Source organism: Pteropus medius, unplaced genomic scaffold (assembly GCF_902729225.1).
Source record: "Pteropus medius unplaced genomic scaffold, Ma_sr-lr_union100, whole genome shotgun sequence".
Classification (NCBI taxonomy): Eukaryota; Metazoa; Chordata; class Mammalia; order Chiroptera; family Pteropodidae; genus Pteropus; species Pteropus medius.
Window position 1 is genome coordinate 5,887,268 of NW_024349801.1, and position 26,955 is coordinate 5,914,222.

The window sequence follows — 26,955 nt, forward strand, 5'->3', positions numbered from 1 at the left end:
GCAACAAAGAAAGGCATCAAAATGTTTCTTGCCCGTAATTTAAAATTTTAGAACCTCCCCCAGGGGAAAGTGTTGGGCATAATGACATTTAGAAAGACCCCTCGTGCGGCATTCTCACAGAGGTTTTCAATGGTCTTGATGTAATTGTTGCTGAGGTTAAGAGCATCCAATTTCTGCAGAGTTTCTAGGTTCTCAATTTTATGAAGCAAGTTCACTTGCAAGAAGAGGCAACGCAATTCGGTTTGGGCCTCCAGGTTCTCGATTTTCTGTATTCCATTGCACTCCAGCCAGAGACAACGCAGCCCCGTGTACTCTTCCAAGTTCTCGATGCGATCGAAACCTGGCAAGAAGAAGAGGGTGTCAATTAAGCTCCTCCATGCACATAAGAGAGACAGGGCTCACTTTGGTTTTTGCCTACCTGCCTAGCATCCACACCTTCCTCTGGTGACAGTACTGCCACTTTTCCTTGAGGAACCTCCTCTCTGATAACTACCCCATGGCTCTCAGAGTCACAATGATTCATTCTGGATTGGTCATGCTGAGCCAAGTGGAGGCCAACTTAGATGAATCCTGGAGAGTACGGTTAGCTCCATTGGAAAAAAGGCAGTCTTTCTGAGTCAGTGGCCAGTCTGGCAAGGGACAGCTTAGCACTGCAGCGGCCACCTTCCCTTCGTGGTCGAGAGTGAATGGAGGTGAGGGGTGACCCTCCTGAAATGAATTAGAGGAAACCAGGGCGAAGAAAAGGAGAGAGACAGTTTTGCGAAAATACATTATGAGCGCTGGGTGCCGCGTCCTCTTTCTACCCTACTGCGTGACAAGGTCCGGAGATGGGGACAGAGGCTTCAAGGAATGCATCGTCAAGAACGAGGACGTGGCATGTGTTTAGGGATAATTGGTTTCTTAGGAACGATCCTATTAATAGGGGGAATTTGGGTAGCACAAATTCTAGTAAGTGTAAACGCTATACAAATGGATTTCCTCAAAATTGGCTCTGAGGAAAACATAGTAAATTCCCCGCGTATGGAATCAGCTCTAGTCACCCTGACGTGTCCAGAATGCGTAAACCCTTTATTTGAACAATTATTAAGAGAAATTCCTTTTGACGCGCCTCTTAAAGATGTTATGAATAAATTATAACAAGCTGAATTACTAGAACCAGTTTATACTCCTGTTCCCACGCAGTTAGTAGAAAAATTAGTAAAGGATAAGAAATTTACTCATAAGCCTGTGCCTACTATGGAAGGGCCTCCTTTTATGGCCTACTGGATAAATGGAAAACTCTGGTATCCACCTAGGGGGGCTAATAGAATGAAAAGATTACCTGATCTTCCTTTGCCTTATACAGGAGCTTATAATAAAGATAGTATATGTATAGTGAATAAAGATGGAATTCATATGCCTTATAGTAGTTTAAGTTTCATAGAAAGGCTGGCTAGGTCAGGACCTCCTTGGTGCTTAAAAAACAAAGGAACGGAAACTTAGCTTACGAAAGCAGCGTTGTAAAACTGATTTTTTATAAATATTTTCCTCATTACTGAACCAAGGAAACTTTTGAACAGCTATGAGAAAGGTTCAGCTTGAACTTTAGATATAGCATAAATCAAATAGCATTTAAAAGATTTCTTCAGGCAGAAAGAAGAACAATGTCTGCCCACAAGCCAATGCTTGCTGTTATGAATACATCTATCTATCACCTTTACTTAAATCAAACTGTATCTTACGTAATAGATATAAGAATTAAAAGTTTAGATTGTTCCATCAGGTAGTTCTGTTCTAATGATTGAGAGAAAAATGTACTAGTTAATCATGAATATTAATAATAATATACTCTATAAGATTTTCTGCTTCGCCTAACCACAGAAATTTAACTCCCTGCTACCTTAACCACAAAGTATAACCAAATGCCAAAATAAAAAGTATAAAAGTTGTACTCAAATCACAATAAAATGGAACAGTGTCACACCGCCTCTGAGTTGTGTAGTCGACTGTCTCCCGCGCTGACGCCTTGCCCACCTTCGGGGCCCCCTGGATCTGTCGTGGCTGGACCGCGGCAGCTGGGATCCAGCAGAGCCTGAAGCTAATACAAACTGCAGGTCTTCTTTTGTTTTTCAGTTTTATAAGCCAAATTGAAGGTTAGGAAAATAAACAATTGACAGTTTGACCGCAACCTCTCTAGAGACTCTGAGCCAAAACCACCCAGCTAAGGCATTTCCAGATTCCTGGCCCTCAGAAACAGTATGAGATGACAAATTTGTTTTAAGTTGCTAAGTTTGGAGACAAGTTGTTCCACAGCAGTTTATAACATGGGCACATCTCTCTCCTTGTTCTACCTCTTTGACTCTTTCTACTGGTCTAACCTACTGGGTCTTCTTCTCCCCACCTCTTAGGATCTGCCCTCCTAAGTCATCTTATCACTACTATACCTGGACATTGGATGGAGAATTTTGGAGGGAACAACATGGAGGTGAGGAGACCAGCTAGGAGTCGTTCAAATCATTAAGATATTTGTGGTGCTGGACCTCCTCACAGTGGTTGTCCTATCCTCTAGGACAGTGGTCTCCAACCCTTTTGTTACCAGGGACCAGTGCTCCTATGAGAACCTAATGCCTAATGATCTAAAGTGGAGCTGAGATGGTGATGCTAGCGCTGGGGAGCGGCTGCAAACAGAGATGAAGCTTCGCTCATTTGCCTGCCACTCATCTCCTGCTGTGCGGCCCGGTTCCTAACAGGCCACGGACCAGTACTGGTCTGTGGCCCGGGGGGTTGGGGACACCTGCTCCAGGACACCAAAGGCATCTTTATTATATCCACCTCTGTGTCTCTAGCACTGAGTACAGTGCCAGGCATACAGAAGGCCCTCAGTAAATATTTACTTAAATAAACAAATGAACATGCGGAGGATTGATGAGGCAGGTGGGCCATACTCAGTTCAACTCAGACTGGGCGCTATTTTCTTTTTCATTGAGAGAAATAGCGCTATCTGTGAACCTGAACTTTTATATGTGAATACCGGACACCAACTCTGAGCCCTTGGATGCCACTGTTCATACTTCTCCATTCTAGAGGCACCGTATGACCCTTGCTCTTTGTTTTCCACGCCAGTTTTCAATCCTTTACAACATATCCCTCCCAAGCCCAAAGCATTCACAACTAGCTTCTGGCTCAAAAAATTATTAAGTCTTTGGAAAACTTAAACAAAAGTAACAATGTGTTTCCCTTTACAAACTCGAGTCAGGTAAGACTTTTTCTTCAAAGTGATATTGTTGCTTTTCTATAAATCTCCACTAAACTCTGATTCTATTGTAATATAATTTGAGAACTCCAGATGATCCATGCAAGCAATTTCTTTACACCACCAGAATCTTTCCACCTGATATGAGACATCTCTTTCAGATCCTTACCTTTAAAATGTAAATACAGTGTATCATTCAATGCTGGGGTAATATAAAGCTTGTGTTGCTTGCAGAGTTTTTGCAGGAATCTTTTAGTCATTCTGTTAAATGGAAAACATGAACAAGACATTTATTTGTCGGTTCTAAAATATATTCCAAAAATTCTTCACCATATCTATTCCTTCCCAAAATTCCACAACATCCTATACGCCTTTAACTTCTTCATTTTTTTTTTTTATAGCTTTCAGGGCCTCGTCTAATATTGTTACTTTCAGCATTCTTAAAAATTGCAAGGCATGTTCTAACAAAAATACTTTTAATAGTGTCATGTCATCAAGAACTACTGGTGTTTCTCTTTCCAGGTTTTGCATTAAAGTTTGATAGATTGTGGTTAGTTGTGCCACAGAGGCAGTGCCATCCTGACTCCACTGCTACAGACACTGGGCTGACTATTTAATCTGCATGAACCTCAATTTCCTTATCTGTCGAAGGGGTGATTACACCATCTACCCTACTCAGTCAATGTGTACTATAACTGGCAGCACCATACCCACATACCTGGGGCTATGATTTTCCTTGTCATCTCTGTGGTGTTCTAAACAACCATCTGACCTGCTATCACCACTCTGTTTCTGCTCGCACATTTTTCCTTAGGATTATTAATTTCTGTAAAATAAGAGGTTGGTTCTATGGAGATCAAAATACGTGTTAAAAATTTCCAATTTCAACTTAACAACTATTCAATTTTAGAACAGAAATACTCTTTAAATGTATAGAACAGAAGTACTCTTTAAATGTATAACAGTTTTTAAAACACACTGATAAGGACTATGGAAATTTCACTTTTGGATAGATCCTCTATAAAAGTTCTTGTGCAAGCACACAGGAGATGTGCAGATTCATTTCTGTTACATTATTTGTAACAGCCCAAAACTCTTAACAGTGCAAATGTCCATCCATAGGAACTAGTTAAATAAAAACAATGGATTATTATGCTGTCTTTGAAAAGAATGCACTGGAGCTACATCGGCAATATGGCAAGTTCTCAGAAACATACTTAGAGTTGAAAAAAGCAAGTTTCATAATAAGCACAGGATACTAAATACATATACTAAAAACACACAAACCAATACTATGCATTGTATAAGGACATTGTGTGTGTGTGTGTGTGTGTGTGTGTGTGTGTGTGTGTGCAGTGTGTGGTGTGTGTATAGAGAGAGAGAGAGAGAGAGGTGATGGAAAGGATCCATACAAAATTCTGGAGAAGGGGATGAGACTAGAAATGGAGGGGCAAGGGAAGGAATGTCAAATTTATCTGAAATGTTTTCTTTCTTTAATTAAAAAATACTTCAATATGATAAAAATGTTAATCATTTTCAGTTCTTAGTGGTGATACATGGGTGTTTGTTATAACCTATGTTCTTTTTAAAGTTCTCAAAAGAAAAAAACATACAAAAAGAAACAAAAATGGTGGAAATAAATACATTCAAATGCACTTAATTTTTTTAAAGGTCGATCAAAATTGGCTAATTCCAATGCACTTTATCTTAAAGGTCACTGGCTTCTGCTCTATGTGTTTGTGTGATCTGCGGAAGGAGACTAAACGCTTCCTGTGTGCCACTGTTCTTATGCTTCCCCACTTCCCTCTGCATACAATGCCCAGCCACAAGAGATACCAGATAAAGGTTTGTGAAATAAAGAATAGGTGCTCAATATACATAATAATCGATTGATTATATCATTAACAAGAGCTAGCATTTGTTAATACCCCACTGTATGCCAGAAATTTTAATTAGCCCTGTATAATTATCCCTGCTTGCAGGTAAGGAGACTGCCTCACAGAGAGGTTAAGCTTTGGGCCAGGGGCCATAAAGCTGGCAAGTTGCAGAGCTGCAATTTGAACCCAGTGTGAGTGGCTTTCCACAGAGCAACATGGCTTCTCTACAGCTCCTCATACAGGGCTTGTCTGGACAGTCGATGCCCAAGATATATTTTTTTGTTGTTGACTGGGTTCAAAAAACGAAACACAAATCAGCTACTAGCTGATTTAGTCACTAAAATGTTTCCCTTAGGGACCCCAAGCCAAATGGGAGCAGAGGCTGAAGCCTGTCTTCTATGACCATTCTGGGAAACTGTGGCGAGGAGTTGCCTGCTGACCCCAGAATCACCAGCTCCTCATTCACTCTCTCTATCATGGGTCAAGGCATTGCACTGGACACGGTGAATTCAATCAGAATGTCCTTCCCTGACATCTTCTGATCTTACACGATGATAGCAATAAAGGGATACATTCAAAACAAAAATATTGGGCAGAGACAGAATGGTGTGTTGGGTAACGGCTTGGGCTCCAGAGTCAGACTGTTCAAGCATGAGTCTCTGTTCTGTCATCGACTGGCTGAGGTTAATCTTTTTGGAGCAATTTCTGAAATGGGAAGAGGAGTGTCTACCGCACAGGGAGGGTGTATGGCTCAAATGCCGTGAGAGCTTGGCAGGCATCCTTTAATAATTGTGGGCCTCTAATACTGCCATTATTATTATTGTTGTTGTTGTTGTTATTGGCTGTGAAGATCAGATAGGTGGTGTTGGGCTCAGCCTGTCACCCCCCTCGCCTCCCTGGGGCGGCGGTCGGCACCTTCCTTGCGGTCCCCTTGGCCTGCGTCCCCGTGGTCACCCTCAGACTCCTCCACGCCCTGCTCCACGCCCGGCTCCTGAGCGCAGTCCTGCTCTTCTCCTCCGTCAGCCGCAGGCTCCAAGGCCTCGGGGTGCATGTTTACTCCGGAAACACCGAACACCTGTAGCAGTGGGGAGACCCGTTGAGTGGGGTCGCTATGGCGTTCAGCCGCGCCTCACTTTCATTGACCGCCGGCCACTCCAGCCAGGGTCTTCGGCAGTCCAACGCTTCCCTGATCTCCACGGCAACCGCCGCGCAGGCGCACTTAGGCAGGCCCGCGCGTCTGGACGCCTCGGGCGGGCCCTACAACGGCTCCGCCCCCGACGCGCGCGCGGGTCACGTGGGGGTGCGGCTCTCGACAGCTGCAGTGGCGGTGACAGGAGTGGCGGTCGCGTGGGTCCGGCGGGAGCATTTCGGATAGTGCGTCGTGTCTGCAGGTACCGCGCCCCCGGTGTCCAGCCCCGGGCCCAAGGCTCGCCTCATCCCCCTCGGCGCCTACGGGGCTTCGGGCCGCCTCTCCCTCCTTGTCCTACCACGCCCCCCGGAGTCGGTGCCTCTTCGCGCCCCGGGACCTCAGACCCCCTCGTCTTTCTCTTCTCTCGGACCCCCACCCCCATCACCTCTCCCTTTACACCCGTGCCACTGTCCCAGCGCCTTTCCCTAACTCCATCCCTACGTTGCACCCCAGAAGACCTTCTCTTCTGGGCCCGTCCCCTTCATACAGAATCCAGATCTGAGGCCCCACCCACCCCGAGCGCGGGGCCCCCTTTACCCCAACACGCTGACCCGGGTGCTCCCCACGAGGCTATGAAAATCAACCCCTTTGTCCGTGCTTCTTTATTCTCATTTCCAAAGGACTTGGTTTAAGTGGGATTTGTTGACGTTGTCTTTGTTCTGAATTAGAAGTAATTTAGAATAAAGGAGAGCTCGAAGAAAGGGCCCCACCAGTTCCCGAAGCGGCGATCGTTTGCTCGGGCTCGCTTGGCCCTGCCAGGTACTGGAGGAGAAGGGTCTGGAGACCAATGAGGCTGCCCCAGTCCAAAGGAACGTACAGCCTAGCAAACCAAATCCTGTGGCTTTCTCCGTGATGCCAGCAGGATGTGTGCGGGCGGGGGCGGGGGCGGGGGCGGGGGTCTCACAGTGGGCCTACCAGCCAGGGTTCTGGACTTTTATAGACCTTGATCTGAACGCCCACTGCTCAGTTGTGGAGTCTGGGTATGTTACTTTAATCTCTGTAAGCCTCAGTTTCCCCATCTGTAAACTGGGGATGATTATAATTCTGCCTCGTAAGGTTGATGAGAGAATAAGTGAGCCAATAGGAATAAAGCACTTAGAATCTTGCATAAACAGCTCTCCCTGACCCCCACAAATAGCCAATAACTAACATTAAACACTGAATTATAGCGGCTAATAGCTAAGGTTTATTGAGCACTTAGTCCCAGACGCTTCTAAGTGCTTTATGTGTATGAGCTCATTTAATTCTCATTATAATCTTAGGCAGGAACTGTTACCCCCATGTTTAGAGTTGAAATAACTTCACCTTCACCCAAGACACCATTTACATGGGGAGCCTGGATTTGAATCCCAGAAGTCTCTTTTCGGGGTTTGTGATTTTAATTACTACAGTAATAGTCAAGGAGTGTGGTATTTTTTTTAGTTGAATTTTTTAAAGATAAAATTTACATAAAATTCACATTTTTGCCATTTAAAATAATACTTTTTCATAGCAGTGTACAGCTATCACCACTACTTAGTTCTAGAACATTCCCATCCCAAAAAGAAATCTCATCACATTAATAGTCATTCCTCATTTCCCTCTCCCCCTCTACCCGGCAACTCTAATTTACTTTCTGTCTCTGTGGATTTGCCTTTCCTAGACATTTCATATAAATGGAATCATGATATTTGGCATTAGTGCCTGGCTTCTTTCACTCAGCACAATGTTTTCAGGATTTGTCTATATAGTAGCATGTATCTGTACTTTATTCTTTTTATTGCTGAATATTCCATTATGTGGATAGACCACATTTTGTTTTTCCATTCATTTGTTGATGGACATTAGAGTTGTATCCACTTTTTAGCTGTTGTGAATAATGCTGTTACGAATATGGCTATAGAAGTTTTTGAGTGAGTGTAAGTTTTCAGTTATCTTATGTACCTCGGAGTGGATGCTATTACTATTTTAATTCCCACTGCACAAACAGAGACATGAAACTGAGGAGTATTGGACCTTGGGCGAGCACTCCCATGTTCTGCTCTTTCCACTTAGCTTCCCATTAATTCAGTTTAGTGGTCTACTAAAAATTGGCAAAAGAAGGTAAGGAAATTCCAAAAAGTCATGATATACCAATAATAACTTTGTCAAAGTGCTGACACAAAGTTTGAGAAGCTCCTTAAGATTTTTCTCTTCAAGAATGAAATTTGAGCTTTGAATGCAAAGCAGTATTTTCTTCTGTTTATTAAATAAGTATTGTATACACAGCACCATGCCAGGTCCTGAGGAGGAATATTAAAGATGAATGTGAGCCCAACCTCACACCTTCACAAAGCTGTAGGAGGATTAAAGACTTAAATCAGAAAAGCAAACTTGTAAAAGCTTTGAGACAATAACATAGAAAAATATCTTTATAACCCAGGGCTAAGACAAGATTTCTGAAATAAAACATAACAAGCACAAACCATAAAGGGAAAAGATTGATACATTTGACTATATTAAAATGAAGACATTCATTTCACTGAAAGCACTGTAGACGAAACATACAGAGAACTAGTATCTAGAATATAGAAAGAATTCTTATAATTCTGAAAGATAAGACAACACAATAGAAATAAGGCAAAAACTAGGAACAGGCATTTCCTAGGTGAGAAAACAAGCATAACGATATCAGAAGAATGCCAGTCAATCTTATTAGTAATCAGGAAATGTAAATTAAAACCATAATGAGATCCCATTTCACAGCACCCACTGGGCAGAAGGTGAATTGTTGGACATTGCCAGCCATTGAGAAAGAGGCACTGTGAACTCATATTCCTGTTGGGCATGCAGATTGATTCAGCCACTTTGGCAGTGTCTACTTGAATGCATGGCTGCCTTGTGGCCTAGCAGTGTGACTCAGGCGTATCCCCTTGAGAAATCCTTATACATGTGCCCAGGAGACATGCACAAGAATGTTTATGGCACCACTGATCATAATTATAAAGTAAAAACCAACAGAAACAACTCAATGCCCATCAACAATAGAAAGGATATATGAATATGATATTTGTACCATGAGATAGTGTGCAGCAGTGAAAGTATGACCTACCTACAGCTATAGGAGCACGGATGAGTCTCGAAAACGATATTGCGTGAAAGAAACAAGTCACCAAAGAATACATGCAGTATGGTTCCTTTATGTAAAGTTCAAAACCAAGCAAAATTGAATACTATTATTTCAGAATCCATGCTGGGGTCATAGTACAACTATTGGAAGGGAAAAAAAAAGCAAGGGAATGATTGTGTGGGAATTTAGGCAAGTAGTTCCCCCCAGGGTGGCGGAAGCGGGTATGGTCAGGGGAGAAGTATTTGCAACTTCTAAGACTGATTATATGTATGAAGTAGGGTAGCTCTGTGGGTATTTTGTTTTGTTTTTTGAACTGTGCATTATAGGTTTTACAACTTTTGTGTGTATTTTTCGGTTTTTTTTTTTAATTATAGAAAAGTTAGTTTTAGATAACATATCCTGCCCTCAGGAGGCCTGTGCTCTAGTCGGGGAACCAAGATAGATACAGAACCAAGTAAATGCTTAAGTAGAAATCAGAGCAGTGTGGTAAGTGCTTCATGGCTAAGAGAGACAGGGAACTCAGAGGTGGGGGTTGGTGTGATGACCCAGGAAGGAAAGGGAAGAGATGTGTGGGCCTCCAGTTTATTCCCGGGGTCTGGCATGTTAGTCGGTGCTTGTCAGTGAATGCTGGGATTGAGCTGAAGGGAAAGAATGGGACTTGAGCTGTTCTTGGACAGACAGGATTTGAATGCTGAGAGCAAGCCAGATCCAGACGCTGTGTGAAAGAAGTAAGATATCTCTGGGGGAAAAAAAGTTAATGAAAATAAAGTCCACACCCTTGGAGCCTTACTGAAGAGTTGGACAGTGCCAGCTGTTGATGTTGGTGAGGACCACCTCATGTCTGTCCCAGTCAATTGAAGATCATGGGAATCTCTGAGGCTACTTTCTGATTCCTGAATACACTTGAAAGTTTTGGTTTAAGGGATTTGCAACTTGTCTCTTTATTGTTCTAAAAACTAGACTGACAGACCGTTTCTTCTTCTGTCCATCCATCCTAATTTCCTATGGCTGCTGTAACAAATTATCACAAATTTAGTGGCTTAAAACAAAATTTCTCATCTAACAGTTCTGAATGTCAGAAGTCTGAAATTAGTCTCACTGGGCTAACCTCAAGGTGTCAGCAAGGATGTGTCACTTTGGAGGCTCCAGGGCAGAATCCACTTCCTTCTGCCATTCTAGAAGTGCCTACATTTCTTGACTTGTGAGCCCACTCTCCACCTTCAAATTCAGCAGCCTAGTGTCTTTACTCTGACCCTCTGCCTCCATTTAATAAAGATACATGTGATCACATTAGACCCATCTGGATAATCCAGGATAATCTCCCCATCTCAAGATCCTTAATCACATCTGTAGTTTCCTTTGCTACGTAAGGTAACATATTTAAACGTTTGAGAATTAGGATGTGGACATCTTGGAGGGCCTTTATTCAGATGACCACACTACCATTCGTTTGGCGATGCTTTGTCTTCTTCCCATGATACTTTATTTTCTTTGAAAACTTTTGCCCAATTCGTCTTACATTCTTTTACCATCCATTCCAGGTATTATTCGGATAGTTTGGTGATGTCTGTGTTTCAGCCAAGACACTTTCCCAGAACTCTTGATTCATGAAGGTTTTTATACAGGTATGTGGTGGAATCGAACCACAATATCTCTGAGGTATGCCTGTATTAGATTCAGTTACCCTTTTTACTGCTGAGTCGAGTCATCCAAACTGTAGGTCAGGATAACAGTACAGGCCACAGCAGTTGTACTTTGTTCCTTGCAGGTTTTTTTTTCGATAATTTTCATTTTTCAATTAAAGTTGGCATACAATATTATATTAGTTTCAGGTGTACAACATAGTGATGTCCCTTGCAGGTTTGACCATAATTTTCTCATGACATTTTTATAGTTATAATGTTACCTTTAAGTTTTTTCTTTTAAGGATTTTTTTTTCAAGAGCAGTTTTTTGGGGGAGCAGTTTTAGGTTTGCAATAAAATTCGGAGGAAGGTACAGAGATTTCTCCCTTCTCCCACACATGCAGAGCCTCCCCTGTTATCAACATCACTAACAAGAATGGTACCTTTTTTTAAACCAAGGATGAACCTACACTGACACATCATAATCACTCAAAGTCCATAGTTTACCTAAGAGACCTTTAAGTGTTTGAATTAGATCTGATGAATATTGCCTTATCGAAGTATTAAATGCCTAACGGACAACAGAGAATTGCTTGTCTTTTCCTATTTTGGGACAGTTATGATTTACTATTTTCCTGTACCTGTTTCTGATTGTTTTGATGTTTTAGTTTTCTGTAGAAGCAAGAAAATAAAGCTTTATAATAACTTACAGGTAGGTAGTACAGAATTTTACTGTTTTATTGTTGTTTTAAGTAATGGATTTCTATAAGTTTTATACTAATGCCTATCCACAGAGAAATTAGTCAAACTTCTAAAGCCAGTTAAATGCAGCTTGATAGCTATACGTATCTTGGTCGGTGTCTAGACTTAACTGTGAGATAAACTCCTTTAAAACTGTGTTTCCGTGAGCTTTCCTAGAATTTAGTGGCTTTGGTGGAAGTCCTGATTTCTTCTTTAATTAGAAAGATGTTTTCCATCATGTACTTAAGGATGGAGAAGAGGATTGAGAGGATGTAAGGAGTTTATAATTTCCTGTTATTTTCCATTTATGATCTATCGAGGTATGAACAAATGTGTGAAAATGGTGTGTCTGAGGAGCAGCAAGAAATCAATCACAAAGCCATGAGTTCTCAGTCTAGCCTTGCTTCATCCCCATCTGCACAGTCAGGGTTAAGGACTCTTCATTTCCTGCCTGCCTACTTGCATGCAGCTCCCACACCTTCTGCAGCAAACCCAGTAGCTCCTGCCTTTGGTGTAAGGGACTCATTCAGAGAGTAAAGCCATGTGATTCCAAAGGCATTTCACGATCTGGCCTCCCTTCCCACTCCCCTTTCCACCCCAAGGTGCATATCCTGTTCTATAAGCAAAGTAGGCAAGACCTTTTACAATGCTGGTTCCTTGCCTCTCTGGCCGGGAGGGTCTTGTACCTTCTTCAATAGCTCCCTTTCCACAATGTGTTAAATGGCTCTGTTCATCTTTCGATGCATTCTGTATACACAGGGTGGCAGGGACTCCTGGCTTACTTGAGACAGGTCCTTAGTGTCTGACATGGAGTTTTCTTCATTGTTGTTCTAGTAGTTTGGATTTCCACGTAGACTTTCCTATAGACCAGTGACCATGTGTATTTCGGCTTCTTGGCTCTATTGTCTATTATTCATAAATAAATTGACATTTTAATCTATCAGTCTTCTGTGAGTTTTTTTGGTGTGAGTCAAATTTCCAACTTGAGTTACCTCTGGGGAATGACCAAGTTGTCTTTACCTCAAGCTGAAGATCAGACCTAGGATGTTACCAGCCTTCTGATTATCTGTAGTTTTTAAAAACTAGCAATGATAATACATGTTTAAGGTATTCGTCTGTGATAGAACTGTAATGTTAACATATGGTGATAGTATTCCCCCTTACAAGATGGTGAAGGGAACTCAAATGGGTAGAGTCGAGAAGCAGGGCCAACCTGGAGTGAAGCCCCTTGACACCACTGTTCACAGCTCAGCCCTAAAGTCTGTGCGTCTCTCCTGCTGGGCCCATGCAGGAGGTCCCTGGTGGGGTTTGCACATGAGGGTTTTCTTCCTCTAAAGGATCAAAGGAGTTTGTTTGGAGTAGGGGAACAAGATAGTATTTAGAGGCTGAGAACTAGATGGGAAAAACAGCCTGGGAGCTGAGCAGAGACTGGGTAGTACGGTTTAGTGCAACAGACATCTGTTGAACTCCTGAGCTGTGCCAGGGGTTGTGGAAGGTGCTGGAGGACAAGAGGAGTAAGATTTGGCCTCAGCCCTAGAGGAACTCAGCCTCAAAAACAGACCAGTTATAACACAGTGTCTAGAGTGGAAGGAGAGGGAAAAGGTGTACCAAAGTTTGTTTTCATTTCCTCATTCTTACAGTACCTGCCCCACTTACAGGCTAGAAGGGGCTGTTCCAAATACTGCAGGACACTTCCTCCCCGCCACCTCCACTAGCTGATTAGACAAGTGCTGGATACCTGAGCTCAGGCGGGCCAGCCAGAATCTCTGCCAGGAATTTGGAATAGTGATGCCAGGTGGGTGCAGTCATGTGGAAGTTCAAGTGCTCTGCAGGTAGAGCGCAGGAACACAGTTTGCAGAGAGAAAGCTGAGGCGGAGGTGGTGGAGGGGAGCCCAGGCAGACACACCAGGGAGCAAGGGAGAGAGGAGGGCTGTGGCTGCCTCCCTTCTTGGCCGGCCTCTTCCTGTGCGTGTGTCCTGCACTCACGGCGTCTGTGCAGAGCACCATCTCTCTCTCAGCTATTTGAATAGGTTTTGTCCCATTTGATGAAATGTTCCTTAAGAAAAAAGGTGCAGGGAAAGGGGTCACATTCCAGCTGAGCCTTTCACCAGATGGAGGCTACTGGTGCCTTCCTTTTTCTGAAATGAAATGCTTTGCTGCCTGTATATACAGGGATCATGGCATAAGAATTTTTGTGTTTTATTTTCAAAATCTTTGATCTTAGTTTTACATAAAGTTTTCCCAGTTGAACTATGAGAGCAAAGGAAAGGAATTTGGTGCATGTTGGTTTTTGTTCACAGGTTGACCTTAAAAGGAGACAGAGCAGCATATTACTGAAGGCCAGGAGACAAAGTTAAGAGGGAAACATGGCAGTAAATGACTTGAGAAGAAAAATTGGGAAACTCTTGTGTAGTCGGGCATCTTCTGCTAGAGTTTTTCCTTTATAAATGTTCAAATTATTGAAAAAAATTGTCCTTAGGGGGGAACAAGTTCAGTTTCCCATTAGTACGAGGTCACTCCATGAGACGTATCTGAACTCCTTTTCAAGTAGAACCTTGTTGTAGACACTTCATGCAATTAACTTTCCCACAGGTCTTGCTTGGCACAACCCATTAGATCTTGATGTATGTAATTTTTCATTGAAAACATTGTTTTAACATCTTAGATATACGCCCACCTGTTACTTAGAAGAATAAATTTAATATTCCAGTATCTAGCTTTTTGTCATAGTTTTGTTATTTCTAATTTTATTATATTTTATTTGAAAAGTACTAGAACAAGTGATTAGTTTTTGCATTTACTTTCTCACAGCCTAGTATTTGATTACTTATGACAACAGGCACAAGTACACTTGAAAGCGTTATTTCAGGAACGTCTGACTTAACATGAAATCTTAGTTTTTATGTTCTTTCTTATAAGAAATTAATGTTTTGGCCGTTTCTTTAGGAATCTCGCAGTTAATACTACTCAGGGACTGTGACCAATGTGAACACTTTGATACCGTGCCAGGTCAGGGGCATATCCAGTCAGCGCCCTGCCTCAGCAGGGACTTAGTTGTGTATTGAGACAGCAGAGCAAGGGGGTCTTTGAAAGTGAGTGGCACGTCATTTCCTCTTCTCTAGTGTGTGGAAACTTTGAGAGGCATTCGTGCAGAGCAGAAAAAGAATGAACAGTTTGGAGACAAATGTTCCTAACTTTGACTGTATTTCAAAGGGTTTGGGAGCAACAAGGATTGTTACTGCCTGTTGTCTGGCAGATCAGGGGAAAAAAGGTATCTTCAGTCCAAACTTTGTTGATCTTCGTATTTCATATTTTAGGAAATCTTAGCCAGTGTGGTCATGAAGAAAAATTACCCCAAAGGGGCATTTAATTGTTTTATTAAGTATTTGGTTTGTGCATTTAATAAAGTTTTTAATGTTTTCATGATCACTCTTGATCATCTTATTGTGGGAGCTAAGTTTCTATGAACAGAACCCTAGTATATAGCACTTTACCCGTAGGAAATAAGGTGGCCCAACTTCAGTCACTTTCTATGTTATTTGGAAAAACATTCTTTAATTTATTTAATGCCACATCAACTTAATTAGTAATATGGTTGCAATATAAAACTTTGATGAGAGATTATGTCCTTATTATGGGGCATTTACGAATCTTCCCGCCTATCAGTTTTTTTCAGTTTTATATTTCCTTTGTATGTTTTATTGGTTTTTAATTTGGACTATACATTCATATATATATTTAACATATAAATATTCATATGTATATTCAACAATTTAAAAAATCATTCTGTGTGCCTTTTATCACAATATGGTATCACTCTTACATAAACATATTCCATTTGTGGTTAATTTATTTTCTGCTTAGTTCAGTTTTTACTCTGTAACTTGGTCAAGCTCACATTGTAGTAGAGTGGGAGGGAATTCACTCATTTTTCCTTAAGCTTATGTCAGTTTTTGCTGCTGCTGTTGAGTATCTTCATACATTCAAGATTTATTTTTTTTAAATCGGATTTCTACAAGAGAGACTAATCCCAGACATATATTTCAGCTTAAAATCAACTTTCTTTCATATAATAAATGCTATATCCTTTTGTTTGTATAAATCCGAGCTCCCTGTAATTTAATATAGTCTGTTCTGGTCTGTTTGATATTTTGTCCGTCATCAATAGTGCACAGCTGGATCAGTGGCTCCTCAGGTCCAGTCTAGGATGAAGTTTATCAGCCTTGGTCATGCCCAGCCTTTGTCTGTTCTGCAGGGTTCTCTCTGATTACAAGCACACATATATCAGTTCATATGGCATTTAAAATTATTTCGTTAAATGTATGTCTCCTACGTACAGTTATTTAATTCATCTTTGACTCCTTAGCATCTGTCACAGCACATAGAACACAGTACATGGAACATAGTAAATTTGCAAAACATTAGCTTCGAAAATGATTGCTATGAGGATACTTACAAGAGTTGTATTGGACTTTTCTCTCCTCAAACAAAACGAGCCAAAAATAATGATGTACAAATTAAGTTAGTAAGATGGAAGAGTGCTTACCCCATTGTTATTTGAGAAAACCATTTCTTCAAGTTTGGGGAGTATTTCTTTATATATATATATTTATGTATATTATTTATACATAATATTTGTTTAATTTATGTGAAAGTTTATTAAAGCTTAATTTTGTCTCAAATGGACTGTAGGACCTTTGTGGCCAAGGCCATGTCTTAATATTCCTTCTATTTCTTCTGTTTTGTTTCTACATGGGTAATAGGCCCTCTGCACTTGCTGATTATGAATACTACAAAGAAACATTTCTCTCATATGTTATATGAATGAGTCTGAGTTGTCATTGTACAGGGCTCACAGCTTTTTTAGGGCACAGAGCATATTGTGTTTATCTCTGTGGGTACAACGTGTAGCACAGGGCTTGAATTTTAGTAGAAATTTAGTAGTTGTGTTAACTAATCTCCTTGGTAGAAAAGAACTTTATAAACTACAAATGTTAATGAAATTATAAATTGCTTGGATCCATGGGCTACATGCATTTGAACTGTTACTGTTATTGAACACAGAATTGTTAAGCTCTGATGTCCTCAGATGGCTTTCTTCACTCAGACTATGAATGTTCCTTTAACTTATTAAGCAAAGTTCACCTCTTTCTCCCTTTCCCTGCAGGCTGCCATGGCTGCTGTTGACAGCTTCTACCTCTTGTATAGGGAAATTGCCAGGTCATGCAATTGCTACATGGAAGCTCTAGCCTTGGTTGGAGCCTGGTATACAGCCAGAAAAAGCATCACTGTCGTCTGTGACTTTTACAGCCTGATCAGGCTGCACTTTGTTCCTCGCCTGGTGAGCAGAGCAGATCTGATCAAGCAGTATGGAAGATGGGCAGTTGTGAGTGGTAAGAAATGAGATTTCGATTCTTGCCTAATTTAAAATCAAAATAATCTTTCCTGTTTAACTTGTATCTTAAGTTGGATGCATTATTTAAGGAGTTACTGAATTTAATGAGATGTTTTCATGGGAACTTGCTGATGAAAAAAATAAAATTGATTACTTCTGTTATGATTATGTTCACATTTCCTTACTGTCCTCTTCTTGGAAGACATTTGCTACAATTTTACTGTTTATTCTAACCTCTCCTATTCCCAGTTCTTCTCTAGCCCCACCTAGCTACACATTTGCCTTTAGGTTTTCTGTTTTGAAATTGTCCTTACAGACTGTCTCCACATTCAGAAGTGCTTTTCTTATTTTAAGTGTCATTTTAATTTATCATTGTTTCCCAGGAAAGTACCTCCTGGCACTCATTCGAGCCAGACAGAAGTTCGAAAACAGTTTTCTACTGTGTCTCACATTCAGCTTGGTGAATGGAAAACAACTCTTCCTCTACCTATCAGGGTGTCTGGGAGAGTGTTGACTAGCATGTGTCATTCATCTTATGACATCGTGTTTGACTGATCAGTATTAGAATTCATTTTATATTTACTGTGATTCTTTCTCTGATTAAACCTGGGAATGGGAAGTGGGGTTTTTAAGGTTCATTTTAAAGATCTCACCACAAAAAGAGAAGGCTCACTTTTCCTGGTTGTATTGTAGGTGCAACAGATGGAATTGGAAGAGCCTATGCAGAAGAGTTAGCAAGCCGTGGGCTCAATATCATCCTGATTAGTCGAAACCAAGAGAAGTTACAGATGGTTGCTAAAGACATCGCCGACACCTACAAAGTAGAAACTGATATTATAGTGGCGGACTTTAGCAATGGCCGGGAGATCTATGACCCGATTCGAGAAGCCTTGAAGGACAAAGACATTGGCATCTTGGTAAATAATGTGGGTGTGTTTTATCCCTACCCCCAGTATTTTACTCAGGTCTCCGAGGACAAACTCTGGGACATCATAAATGTAAACATTGCTGCGGCTAGTTTGATGGTCCACATAGTGTTACCGGGGATGGTGGAGAGAAAGAAAGGCGCTGTTGTCACTATCTCTTCCGGCTCCTGCTGTAAACCAACTCCCCAGCTGGCTGCTTTTTCTGCTTCTAAGGTAATGTATTCCTATTTGGAAATGAAATCATAATGCAATCGGACGTTTATTTAATGGTTTGGTCCAATTTGTTGCGTTCTTTGTCAGCAGCTCACGTTTGCTTATGCTGTTTTGTTTCCTGAAATGATGAAAAGCAAGCTTTTTTTCTCCTGAATTTTCTTCCAAGTTCCAGAAAATTAAATGTCTTTTCCCCTGCTTCATTTTAACAGGCTTATTTAGACCACTTCAGCAGAGCATTGCAGTATGAATATGCTTCTAAAGGAATCTTTGTACAGAGTCTAATTCCGTTCTACGTGGCTACCAACATGACTGCACCTGGCAGCTTTCTGCACAAGTGCTCGTGGTTGGTGCCATCACCAAAAGTATATGCACATCATGCTGTTTCTACCCTTGGCATTTCAAAAAGGACCACAGGATACTGGTCCCATTCGATCCAGGTAACAGTATCCACTCAGTTGTTATAATTAGGTTAATGCATCCTAAACCTTTCTAAATGATACAGGAGAATCTGATAGAAGCCTGATGCTGAAAGATGAGAATTGCAAATTCTGATTCTTAAACCTGACACTCTTATTAAGTCACTAAATTCTTTTTTATGGAATTATTATATTAAAAACATTAAAAAGTTCAATCTAAAAGATGAAATATGCTGCTTTAATATAAGTAGATGGTAGCAGTGTAAAAGTACTGAGTTTATATGGAAATTTCGAAGTAAAAGAAGATTCTTCTAATGCTTTAGGGGGTACCTCTAAGTTAACAGCATAGTCCAAAAACATAAAACCACAAAATAGGTCTATATTTCATATAACCATATGTCAGATAATATCTCAGTATAGTCTTGGACTCATTCTTTCAAAAGCATAGCATTTTTTTTAAGTTTATTGTTCAGGCATGACAAAGTTTTGGGTTTCTAGTATTTTAAAGGGTAACTTTGTTAAATATTTGAAAATTTGATTCTAAGTATTAGAGAACTCATAATTATTTGTTTTAATAGACTTGTGTTTCTTTATCTGGCATGGTAAGTAGATATGCCCCAGTTTAGAATTCTTTTTTCTTTAATATGTAGTTTTCTTAAATTACCAAACAGATATTTTTGGGGGCTCTTTGCATTAAGATGATTAAATTTACCATTACTGAATAAATAGATAAGTAAATCAACAGTGAGTTTTTACTTTTATCAAAAGGTTTGGCTAAAAGTTTCTTTAATAAGAAGTAGTTTTATTTAAGTGGTTATTTCCAGGTCTTTAATTACTCTAGAGAAACCTAAAATAATTTTAGAAGCCACTGACCATGAAGATCCCTGAGAAGTGAAGATATAATGAGGGTGAGGTTTCAATGTAGCAGATATTTTGACTATATTTATAAAACACCAGCTTTTTCATTACAATTAAACTTTGTTCACGTTGATGAACTTTTCTTGAGAATGTTTATTTTTTCTGCCAAGAAATTCTATTAAGCTAATTTAATTCCTAGAGTAGTTTTCTTTACAAAGCTGTTAAAACTTGCCATTTTTTTCTATTTTCACTTTTATTTTATTCAGATTATTTTCAGCATAATCGATATTTTTTTCAATTTTACGACAAAGATTTGATTAATCGATCAACATATTGCCCATAGCAGATTTCTCTGATATCTTTTGCCATTGTGACTTTTATTTTGTAATCATCTGAATGCAGTTTTCTCAGATTGCAAAGATCTAAAATTTGTTAAGGTAACAATCTTCTGTCAATTATCAGCTTATAAGAAATTTACTGTATGAAATTTGACATGTCAACATACTGTATAAAGTTTTGTGCTGTTTATTCCAGTTAGTTTTCTACATTACGAATTAAAGACTATTTCTTGTTGAGAAAGGTGATAGATTGAACATGAGGGGTTCAAGGAAAGGAAGAAACAAAACATTCTTAGGGTTTGGGCTTCAGAACCTCATTGTTGCCACATACTCAGATAGGTAGCATGAGCAAACGAGATCAGGTTTTGGAGAAACAGTAAGAGTTTTACACATGCTAGATTTGAAGATTCTGGGAAATTGTCAAGAGAAGTGGAGTAGGTAGCTGTATAGATGGGAGTTCAGGTGAGAGGTTTGTATGGAGGTAAAGGCTTACCGGTCATCAGCATTAAGCTGGATAATCAATTTAATGGGTGGGTGACGTCACCCAAGGAGCATATGTAGAGAGACAAGACAGCTTGGTCAGAGACTCAAGGAACTCCAACATTCTAGGGGAAGGTAGACTGAGGAGGGCAGCCGATGGGATCGGTAGGAGAGGAGGAGAGTGGAACCTGGACACTAAGGGGAGATATGGTTTTCAGGTGGAAGGCATAGTTGTCAGTGTCATGGGATGCTGTCTGTCCCAAAGCATAAGGACCTACATGGCTGTTGGGTTTAGAATCTTGGAAATCCTTGGTGGCCTTGATGAAAGCAGTTTTGGAGGCATTCTAGGGAGCAGCTGGATTGCAGTGAGTAGATGAGTGTGAAGAAGATAGGGATGTGGAGACAGTATGCTCAAGAGATACATCTGTGCAGGCGGTGGCAGGATGGATTGGGTCCAAGGAAGGAGTTCTGTTTGTTAGAAACCTATGCAAGTTAGCAGAGACTTGATTGTTATTTAGTGCTGGAGGGAAGGGGTGTGTGGAGAAGAAAAGCTTAAACACAGGAGAAAGAAGGTATGGTTCCTAGAAGTTGCAGGTGTAGGGCTGAGAGCATAAGTAGAGGGGAAAGGGTGTATGTAGACTCAGGAAATAACTAGAAAGCGATGGAGGCTAAAGGAAAGATTGGGAGCCCATTTGGAAGTGGATGCTCCTTTCTGATGACTCCTGTGAGTTTGGGTCTGCTCAGAGTGAGGGTGAGGCAGAGGGAGTTTGAGGCTCAATAGAGTGAGGAGGTTTGAAATACTAATTGTGAAGAAAGGAGAGTGAGGCACTGGGAAAACACCAGAGGATTGCTGAGCACGGAGGAGGCCCAAGTGATGATGGGGACCAAGAATTGATGGTGGCTTCAGTCTGTATGGCTTTTCTCCAGCAGCACTGAGCACATTTCATATGTATGTAGTACCCTTCTCGAAGCCACTTCAGAGATGACATCTAAAGTAATTTTGCAACATTTTACTGAGAACATTTCTACATTTGTATGAAAGGAGGTTATTTTTGATGAGCTTGCACAGAGGTTAGGAAGCCCATTTCCTCACTCCTGACCCGTGCTCTGCCTTCTGTACACATGTCATTTCCTTACACACGTCCATACAACAGCATTTCTCAACATGAGCAGTATTAGACTGACTCACAAGCATGACTTCTCCACAGCTGTTCATGTAATTTAACAGTCACATCTTGTGTGTAATATGATCGTTGTCTTAATAAAGATTTGCCAGCAAAAAATAGAAAAAAATCATTTGGACTTAAACAGCTAGGAAGGAATCAAATGTATTTGCTTTAATTGTTAACTAGTTATTAATATTGGTTTGGGAGCATTTCTTGTCATTTTCAGAAGTGGCATCAGGCAATATTAAATCGTCAGTGTCAGAACACATAGTTAGCTTGACAGAAAAAGAAGAGTTTTTGTAACAGCTTTCTGTGGTACTTGACACAAAGGCCAGAAACATGCTGGTATGTGTTTAGTTGAAAAAACAGTAAACTTGACAACTTGACTAGTAAGTCTCTTGCTTATGAATATGAGGACTGTGCGTCAGGTGATAGGATCCACAGAGAAAGCTCCAGGGACTGGGGAGTGGAGTGGGAGAATCTGAGCTCTCCAGATTGGCTCAAAGTCTTTTCTGAATTTCTGCCTACTCTTGATGTGTGTGCTACTACTGGAAAGAGAAAACCTGGCGTTGAGGGGAGAGGTGGCGCTCGGTGGAAACGAGAAGGCCCTGGGTCTGTATATTGAAATGTGGTGGGGGAGGGAGCAATATTTCTGGACATTGCCATATGTCCCTTGGTGGGCAAAGTGGCCCTGGTTGAGAACCTTTAGAGCAGAACAACATCAGCATTACTCCCTCCCTCGAACCCCAAGCCATCTTCATCACATCTTAAGACTGTACCAGGATCCTGGTATTTTTGACTCAGTTCTTATTTAACTTAACTCTATTCTACCCCTTCAACCTGTTTTCTCACTCAATATTAACCACACATGCATTTGTCTATTTCAACTCCCTTTTATTCCTAGAATGATTTTGTAGTTCTTAACTAAATGGACATACTATTAATGTCATGTTAAGTAAAGATGGAATCATATTATTGCTTGTAGGTCTGTTTGGCCTCATTTGGGAAAGGGGGAGGGTGGGTGGTGATCATGTTTCTATTCCCACTGAGTCTAGCATAATACAAAAGTAGGTGCTCAGTACAATCGCACCTAAGGGCTTTTTCCTTTTATGTGTTTAAAGTGATTGATGATATTTGTTGGATTAAATCATGCCGACTTGTGCATTCAATGTCAGTGGCTTTGGGTTCTAACCTTAAGACCTTTTTCTCTTTCATTTTTAGTTTCTTTTTGCACAGTATATGCCTGAATGGCTCTGGGTGTGGGGAGCAAATATTCTCAATCGTTCTTTACGTAAGGAGGCCTTATCCTGCAAAGCATGAAACTGGATGATGGTTGCGAAGTTTTTCCAACTCACGGGAACCTGCAGTATTCTGACATTTGGAAGAACATGTTTAACTTATCTTCTGTATTTTCTTTTATTACTGGTTATTTAGTATACTGTTGACTCATTTGCAAAGCAAACATGATACTTTCAGAGAATGCTATGGAAAAATCTCAAGAGCCGCATGGTGGCACAGCATAAATAATGACTGAGGAACAAGAACTGATTGAGGAAACCTAAATTTCAATTCTTTTTTTCCTTAAGGTGTTCAAGAGTTGGGTGATTTATGTTCTTCTAGGAGCTACAGCAATCCGATATTGAAATATACTTATGACTTGTCACCTCTATTTCAAATGTTGTTTTTTAAGGGAAATTATCTAGTAGTCGGATTCTAGTATTGTTTTCAAATGTTCATCAGGAAAGACTAGTTAAAAGTGTTATTGTATGAGTAAGATTGCTGGTATTAGCAGTAGAAATCTGTGTGTATTACTGTTGTGTAGCTCTAGTTGTTTGACTATCTGTGTAAGAAAGTGCTGCTTTTCAACTGATATTTTATTAGAAAACCATATGTGTATGTATGTTGTGTGCATCTAGATAACTTTATTTATGGGTAAGTTACTTTAAAAAAGATTTTTTGTTAAGATGGCTTAACATGGAACCTTACAGGGTATTAAAATTCTAGATTATTCCTTTTTATACTAAATAAGCCTACCAAATTTTGTGCTATAGGTTTGCCATGTTTAATATTACTTAACGACATTCTTGGTTTGTTTTTTTTTTAAATCTTCCATGGAATTAATTCATTCCTAGATTTGGACATGTAATGATTGATTTATAATTATTGTGGATAAATAATGCTTTCTCGGCTTATAACTGAAAGTTAGCTCTTTGGAATTTGTTAATCTGGTTTTCATATACTCTTCTATATAATATTCCATTCCAATAGCATTATTGGTATAAACATCAAGTATTTATGGAATGTAGTTAAAATATGAACAAATTATGTGTGTGATATGATGTATCTGTTGAAATAAGTTAGAAGCTCATTCTTGGTTCTTGTAATTAACTTACACATTACAGTGAATACTTTTATTAGTGTGAAGATAATTATGCACAACCCACAACAATATGGCTTAGCATTGAAACCTGTGAAATGTTTTTGGTTCTGGTCCTATAAAGCCAAACATTTTTGAGGACACATACCTAGTGCTTTGACAGTTGTAAATCACTATATGAATATGTGTGCAAGTTAAAAATTTGGAGTTTAATATTGAGACACCAATGCAGAAACTAGTAAATTGATTGAAATCAGAACTTTTCTGGCATTGTTTTCTCCTTAGATGATGTACCATTATGACTAGGCCTAAGCATCTTTTTATGTTATACCCACAATTTTGCCAGTGACATTGCCTCAGTATTTTCAAATGTGACTTGGAATCAGTTCAGAAACTTCCACTTCACTGATCAGGCCTTAATCACATAAGAGATATTCAGATGTGAAAATTTACACACTAATGACACTATGTATCACTGAAGGTTTTGATGGACTTGCTTGAAAGCCTTTATTTGGTCACATTTGGCATTTTTCCCCATCTAACAATTAATTTATGTCATTAAGACTAGAAAAAAAATTGACTTCATGCCACATTGACTTGAACTTTAATGTATAATAAGCAGCAACTTTATGTAAAAAATACCATATTTATATAAAAGGTGTTATGTGGTGCAGCATTGTTTTATATTTATAGATTAGGTATTGAATCATTGTTACATGATGAGAATAAATAAACCATGTCGATAATGTTTTAAAATTCTCTGCTTGACAGGATGTATGTAAATAAGCTGATTGGTCCAAAGTTAGTGAAAAATCAAAACCAAGAATCTTCCTTCTGTTTTGTCTTTCATAAAATACTTTTTTCCAGAGCTCATTTGAGAGTCATAATTGGACCACTGTAGATGGAGTTTCTTATTAAGAATGTGGGAAATAAGAACCTTTTAAATAATCTATGAACTGAAAATTTAATAATGAAAGCAGTTGCTTCTTCTTTTGGAAGAGGTTTTGCTCTCTCTGTTTATGAATTGGTTGTCTGGAATGAGAGATACATTTTTTTCCCCCATAGAAATAATTATTTTAAAATTACAAAACTTAATCTATGGTAGTAATTCATTAAGAGCTTGTATTTCAGCAAGAACATTGTACATAACCATGTCTTTTAAAGTACTAAGTTGATTTCTTGATCTCATTCTCCTGATAGGTTAAGTAAGATGAAGGTTAATTGTAATCATTGACTTTGGCAACAATGTGGAGATCACTGGCAGTTTTGCCATGAGCTATTTTTCATCCAGTGGTGGGGTGAAAGGTGGACTGTAGTGGTTTCAAGAAAGAATGGGAAGACCAAAGGAGACAACAAGGAGAGGTAGCTCTATCGAGGAGTCTTTTTGTTTTGTTTTAACCTAAGTTACTTAAAATCTTGTCACATTTGGGAATCAGAGGGTTAGGTGGATTCCTCCATCTTGATAGTGTGCCCTCTGAAACCAAGTCCAGTCTTTCTGTATGTGTCTCAGTATTGGCTAGGCTGTTACTCTTAAAAGAACATTTAGTTTCAATAAAGACTTAACCTTCCATGGAATTGTGAATACTTTATTACACACATGAAGCTTGAGTTCACACAGTTATTTTACAATCTGGAGTAGTGGAAAACCTGGAGACCAGGATCCTATGGGTCCATCTCTGTCTCATGTTCTGGTACTCTTCAGTTTATAGGATTCTCAGGAGCTGGCAGCATTCTCTCCCCCATTTTGGGGCTTCACTACCACATGACAGAGATGTTTGCAATTCACTAGCCTATCTCAGTCCATAACAGTTAGGCTGTGTGTCCAATGGCATTGTGAATTAAAGGGGTGTTCAAAGAACCCTGGCCAAGACCAATTTACCCCAAATTAGAACAACGCAGTTATATTTAAGATTAGGTGTATTAATAGTGCATTAAGGGAGTGCTTAATTTTGAGGTTTTACAAATGCAAGAATCAAGAATTCTTTGAAAATTACTAACATTGATGCAATCTCAAAGTGGGAGTTGGGAATTTAATCAGGTGTGGGTTTATCTACATATAACCACCACCATTCACTGAACATGTCTGACTCGAGCTCTGTATGTGTTTTATTTAACCCTCATTCTATGAGGTAGGTATTAATGTCTCTTTTTGGGAGGTGAGGAAGGGAGGTACAAAGAGCTGAGGTACAACTTGTCCAAGATCACAAAGCTAGAGCTGGTGATTATATTAAATGTTCGGTTAAATGTTAAAGAGAAGATGAAGTGCTGTGATTTTTCGTCATATTGGTACCATTCCGAATTGTGGTGCAGTGGAAAGATCAAGATATAAACAATTTTATCTAAATAGCAGATAACTTTTCATTAGCATTACCTAAAACATATTTTCAGTCCTCCGGTTGTGACCGATGCCAAATGTGGGCCAGTTCAGCATTTAGATAGAAATCCTGTATCCAAATCACCGAGACATTTTTGAGAGGCAAACTATTGAGCTTAATACATTCTTTTGTTTCTTCAAAAGGGCAACCATCTGGCGTTAGTGGTCCAGGCGAGGTGGCGAGGGGTTAGGAGTGGTGCAGAAGGGATTTGGAGCAGGGTTTTTGCCTGTCAGGGTGGGAGTCAAGTGACTGACAATAGATTTACAGGTGATTAATCCACCGGCCCGCATCTCAGTGCCGCGTCAGTGAAATGGGTAGAGTTTTGTAGAGTGGGGGCCTGGGAGCCTGGCTTTATTTGGGACACCTAAAGCCCTCAGGAAGAGAGCGCTAGAGTACTAGCGTCAGGCGTTTACAGAAAATGCTACCAAAGGGGACCTTTCTATCAGCGTCCTCCTTCGTAGAACTTGGCCCAGCGCGGCCGCTTTCAGCCCTGTGCGGGTTCCCCAAGTTCCTGGCTCCCAAACTCAACGAATTCCACTCCAAGCCACTTCTACCGAACATTTCTCCGGACTCCGTCGGGGTTCGAGAAAGATAACCACGACCCGCCTCAGGGCCTCAAATGTCGCGAGATCACCCCAAGCTTTCCTCAGCGTCTAGAGCG

General features: G+C 40.1%; 2 protein-coding genes and 1 long non-coding RNA gene across 5 annotated transcripts in view; 1 reads left to right on the top strand and 2 right to left on the bottom strand.

Annotated features, from left to right (window-relative positions):
- The window catches only part of DNAAF1 (dynein axonemal assembly factor 1), a 22,526-nt gene extending 16,131 nt beyond the window's left edge, over positions 1-6,395 (bottom strand). The window contains 5 exon segments of the mRNA XM_039888786.1: positions 119-340; positions 3,402-3,493; positions 3,951-4,032; positions 4,035-4,058; positions 6,025-6,395. Of these exon segments, the coding sequence (XP_039744720.1) occupies positions 119-340; positions 3,402-3,493; positions 3,951-4,032; positions 4,035-4,058; positions 6,025-6,160 (556 nt within the window). The 5' untranslated portion in view covers positions 6,161-6,395.
- On the top strand, positions 6,348-24,678 carry HSDL1 (hydroxysteroid dehydrogenase like 1). 3 transcript variants are annotated; one of them, XM_039888787.1, is made up of 6 exons: positions 6,403-6,500; positions 10,928-11,011; positions 16,918-17,143; positions 17,839-18,284; positions 18,494-18,721; positions 22,764-24,678. In XM_039888787.1, exons 2-6 carry the CDS (start codon positions 10,994-10,996, stop codon positions 22,860-22,862), a joined length of 1,017 nt encoding a protein of 338 aa, XP_039744721.1. In that variant the 5' UTR covers positions 6,403-6,500; positions 10,928-10,993; the 3' UTR covers positions 22,863-24,678. The 3 variants fall into 3 exon arrangements, with proteins under 3 accessions (XP_039744722.1, XP_039744721.1, XP_039744723.1); XM_039888789.1 differs by lacking the exon at positions 10,928-11,011 and adding an exon at positions 13,409-13,545; XM_039888788.1 differs by lacking the exon at positions 10,928-11,011 and having other exon boundaries at positions 6,348-6,500.
- Positions 24,250-26,926, bottom strand: LOC120622957 (uncharacterized). Its single transcript, XR_005658602.1, has 2 exons — positions 26,291-26,926; positions 24,250-25,674 (listed from the first exon to the last, which is right to left on the bottom strand). It is a non-coding gene; the product is annotated as an uncharacterized LOC120622957 (long non-coding RNA).
- Between the last annotated feature and the right edge of the window lie 29 nt (positions 26,927-26,955).

Excerpts from the sequence above, each read along its gene's own strand:
- HSDL1 (XM_039888787.1), top strand. Across the intron at positions 18,285-18,493 it reads CTGCTTTTTCTGCTTCTAAG|GCTTATTTAGACCACTTCAG; the intron begins GTAATGTATTCC and ends TCATTTTAACAG. Across the intron at positions 18,722-22,763 it reads ACTGGTCCCATTCGATCCAG|TTTCTTTTTGCACAGTATAT; the intron begins GTAACAGTATCC and ends TTTCATTTTTAG.